The sequence below is a fragment of the Poecilia latipinna genome, unplaced genomic scaffold (genome assembly GCF_001443285.1).
Source record: "Poecilia latipinna isolate Pla-1442-1.1 unplaced genomic scaffold, P_latipinna-1.0 Scaffold38, whole genome shotgun sequence".
Lineage (NCBI taxonomy): Eukaryota > Metazoa > Chordata > Actinopteri > Cyprinodontiformes > Poeciliidae > Poecilia > Poecilia latipinna.
The window spans coordinates 862855-867590 of NW_015112654.1; the positions used below are offsets into that span (position 1 = coordinate 862855).

Here is a 4736-nt window from a genome sequence, read left to right on the forward strand (position 1 = left end):
CCCGTGATTACGCCCCTAAGTGAAAAGCCCAGAGGGACCATATGGCCCACCTGGCCAGCAGTCCTACATGTAAGAGGATATTGCTGGTCGACTGCATGTCTGAGAGAAGGGCAAGAGAGAGAGAGAGGGGAGGGGGCCTGCGCTAATCTTTGCTGCCGTCTTAACAGGCTGTTTGTTCAGCAGGTCAGTGTGAAGAGCGAGGTGACGGAGGAGAATACACTCTCACACACACAACCACTGCGCCTGGCTTCTGGCTTCTGGCTGATTCTGAGGTTTTATTTCCCAGAGGAAATAAGGAAGAACGTGGCAGTGATGTACCGGTCGCCTGCTCTGGAGAACAATGAGCTGATGGCTTTGTACGGGGAGCAGAGAGAAATTTACTTTGAGAAGGATGAGGACTGCATTAGTGAGGTGAGGCTTTATGCCCACTGTGGCTCTGATGGTAATTATCCTCATTTAAAATCACAACCTTTTTTCTTCCATTTAGCATTTTTCAGCTGAAGCACTGCAGACCGATTTAAAACAGAATAGAAACAGCCTCTCTCTTGTCCTGCAAAATGAACAGCAGGATATAAAGGTTCACACAAAAGATTCTCAAAGTATTAAAAGCAATAAAAAAAACAAGATTAATAATAATAATGATAATAATACAAGACTATAACAGAACTGTGCAGTTATTACCAACAGGCGCTTTTTCAAAAACGCAAGTAATTTGCATTGCACATCGAAATAGATTTGTTTGATGATTTTGATTATGACGTTTGTCAAAATGTAATGTTTATTGCTTGTTTCGTGGTTGAAGACTGTATGATGTTTTATTATATAAACCACCTTGAGATGCATAGTTGCTGAAATGGGCTTTACAAATAAACTTGACTTAAGTTGAGAAAAAGATACAGATTACATGCAGACAGTAAATATCACTTTAGTAAAATGTAACTGCTTTCAAACAATGGGCATTTCCACTATTGTGTGCTTTGGCATTACACTTTTTCAGTAAAATAGGGAGGAATTTTTTTGTAGATGCAAATGGAAATCAAGTTGCAGTATAATCATCTGCAACTTTTAATAGACTCATATCTTATGCTGATTTGTTTTATTCACAGAAATAATACAAATAATCTTATTTAGTTCACTATATTTTAATATCTCAGCTACAAAAAGGTGATTCAGTACTAAAAATCTAATATATCTAATATATATCTATGCTGCAAAATACACAGGAACCACCGAAGAGAGTTGAAACAAAATATATTTTTACAGATTAAATCTGCCAATTTTGACTAGTGATCAGCTATAGCTGGTAATGGCATTCCAAACACAGGAAAACAACAAATTTTTCCTTTCTGTAAATGAATGAAAACTAATATTTCTCAGTTTTTGGGGTATAAGCAAATTAATTAAAAAAAAGAAGCATAAACTTCAGTGCACTTTTTATGTTTACATCACTTCAGCACAATGTGTTATAATCCTTAAAAAAAAATAAAAAAAACAGCATTAATAAAATATGAAATTGGCTTTAGCCAAGCAGGAGTGGGCAATCCTGGTCCTGGAGGCCCGGTGTCCTGCAACTCTTAGATGTCTCCCTGGTCCAACACACCTGGATCCAATAGCTGAATCACCTAACAACCTCTGAATCACCTAACAACCTCATTATTTGACTCAGGTGTGTTGAAGTAGAGACGGATCTAAAAGTTGCAGGAGACCTGGAGTTGCCCATGAAAATAAAGTTTTCCTATTTTGCGTAACATCAGCTTACACTAGGACCATCTGAAGGTTTGTTTCTCTAATAATGCGAAATGCATCCTCAGTGTTCGACACGCACTGACTGTACATCCGACCCTCCAGGAGAACGATCAGGACTCTGAGTGCAGCGAGGACGGAAGCGGTGGTCGAGGCGTCCGCAGCTCTCTGTCGCTGGAAATCTACGGCCTGCAGCGGGAGGAGCGTGTTTTCTTCTCCAACCAGGAGTACTACAGGAGGCTGGAGGAGCTGAAGAGCGCCCACCTGAGAAACATGGCCGACCTGGAGAGGATGTACATCAGCCAGGGGCAGGACAGACGTGGAGGAAGGGAGGATGACGACGTTCTGGGGAGAGGGAGAAACAGTGAGGAGAAGCAAATGTTCCGGTCAGAAATGTTCAGCTGTTCCTTTATTTGTGCATTCTTGGCATATTTGATGAAAACTTTGAAGAAAATATTTGATACATTAAGACACAACCACAAACCTATTCAGATGTGGTAGATTTAGATGCCATCTAAATTTTGACTTTCATTTTTATCTTGAATCGGACTGATTTTGATTCTAGATATCATTTTAGTCAAATGTACCCATTTTCAAGGAATGGGCATTTGCAATACATTGCTGATAATGGGAAATCATGTGAATTTCCTCTGGTGGAGCTGCAAAAATCCAAAGATTTGGCAGAACACCTTGTCAACAGCAAAGCTGAAGTTAGCCCAAATGTTCAAATCTTTGAATTTGATGATCAGGATCTGCTGGTCGGATCAAGACTGAGTCGGTTCATCTGCAAACACGGATGTTCTGAATTACAAATTTATTGAAAACTCTTGGACAGTACCTCACACTTGGATACACCGATATCTTCACAAGCTTGGTCAAATGTAAATACAACACATCTTTAATTTGCTCAGTCAGTGGAGTTAGGAGAATAGTCAATACAATAAAGTATGACATCACTCAGAACACTGATAGAATTAGATTGAATAAATCTGCCCTTATGAATCGTTCACATTGTCCCCGATACCTGGTGCATCTCTACTATTGTCATGTGGTTAAAATACCTCACATGTACACAAATATGCACTGCTTTGTGTTGGTCGGTCCCATAAAATCCTTGCTACATTCAGCAATGTCTGTCATTGTAAATTGACAACGTGGAAAAAAGTACTAAATAAAATTAACAATAATGGCTCTCTTGGATGTCATTGAATTTAAGCAAATAAATGCAAGTCAAGCGTACAATAACTCAGGACTTGTAAATGTTTTCATGACAGGAAGGGTAATGGCACCCTCTTTGGCAGCGGCCCCACCAGGAGGCTGCAGAGAATTAATTCCCAGGAGGAGCTGGACTTTCGTGACACATCCAGCGGCTCCGACCAATCAGAACTCAGCGGAGAGGATTTCCTTGGAGAACTGAGCTGGACTTCCAACCAGCAGCAAACCCTTCAGAGGTTGGTCCTGAAAGTCAGGTTTCACTGAAAGGTTCAGATTGTTATTCTTGGCAGAACTGCTTGAAGATATAACTATTAAAACAAACTATTCCTCAGGCTGTCTGTGTTGTCCTTAATTCTCTTAAGCTGTTTTATCAGTCCTTCTAGTCTGGGTTGCAAGTCTCCAACTCTAACATTTTGTTCTACTTGAGTTGAACCAGTGTCAAAGTATTCTCTTGTATTTTCATCCAGAAAAATGATGCATAGTCCCGAACACATGATGGCAAAGAAGAGCTTCAGGTTTCAGCCGAAAGCCTCTTGTCCCAAACCACAGGGAAGATTGTCCCATCAAACGGGTGGCAGAGCTCAGTCCGGCTCCAAAGTTACCATCCCCAAACCCTTCCAGATGATGCTGAGAGAAGAGGAGAGGAAGAGGCACAGGGTGCGGACACGTTCCGAGGTCGAGCTGGAGAACACACTGCTGAGGCGAGAGCTGGAGGAGCTGAGAGAATGCCAGAAGAAGTTCAGAGCTTCGCCTGCGCCGGCTCACATCCACCTGCCTCTCTATGAAGTCATCAACCGTCGCCCCAGAGGTGGCTGCAACAACAGCAGCCCTGGAAGGAGCCAGGAGCCTTTCCAATTCTTGGAAAGGGAGAGGAAAAAGAGGGAAGCCAGGATAGCTGCAGAGCTGGGAAACTTTGGTCGGAGAGAGGAGAGACAGGGCTTCAAGGCTACGCCGCTGCCAAGCTCTGTGTACCGCAGCAGACGTGCCAAGAGCCCAAGCCGCCACCAACTTCAAACTGTCTTCATGATGGAAAGAGAAGCCACAGAGGGCCAGAGTGATCAGAGCTCCGACCCGGAGCAAGAATCCCAGCAGTCTGACGGCTCCCTAGACTTCAGCGGGTTGCAGAGATGTTCATTATCCAAGTCGGTGAAGAAGCAGATAGAGCTGTCCATTGAGATGAAGGAGAGGAAGTAGTTCTTCACCATCCCTTTCAAAGTCCGAGGCAGAAACGTCTGTAAGCCAAGAGAGAATCCCAGCTTCTTCTCACTAGCAAGTTACTCTTTTATCGTGTAAAAGAAGTTTGCACTGCATAGTTGAGCAGTAGCTACGTTGCTCTCTGTACAAACAGTTGGTAGCTCAGGAAGTATACATCTTTATGAAACGGCAATACACGGTTGAAGTAATGCTAATGTTTTAGAGCATTATTACTGTAATCACATGTGATTGGCTCTGTGCACAATAAATTTGATTAATTTTGCAGTCTTTGACTCCATTTCTAAGCGCTTCTTGCCTCAGCACATTGTGGAGTAACATTTGCCTCCAGCTAAAACGCATCAGAAAATGTCAATGCAAAAGAACCTATTAACCTACCATACTATCTGTGGTCTCCTGTAGTGGTCTGTGTTACACTGAATTTGAAAGATTCAGACCAAAGAGTCTCGAAAAGGATTCTTAAGGTTATCTATAATCTTGATATTATGTAAAATCCTTTGCACCACAATCGGCACATAGTACTTCGGTCTCACAAACCACTCAGGTGGACCAACAGGAATCTCTCA

General features: G+C 42.3%; 1 protein-coding gene across 1 annotated transcript; it reads left to right on the forward strand.

Moving 5' to 3' along the window:
• Positions 1-1664: 1664 nt before the first annotated feature.
• On the forward strand, positions 1665-4440 carry LOC106955563 (uncharacterized). The gene is made up of 4 exons (XM_015045829.1): positions 1665-1776; positions 1849-2129; positions 3018-3194; positions 3426-4440. Exons 2-4 carry the CDS (start codon positions 2017-2019, stop codon positions 4150-4152), a joined length of 1017 nt encoding a protein of 338 aa, XP_014901315.1. The 5' UTR covers positions 1665-1776; positions 1849-2016; the 3' UTR covers positions 4153-4440.
• Positions 4441-4736: the final 296 nt, after the last annotated feature.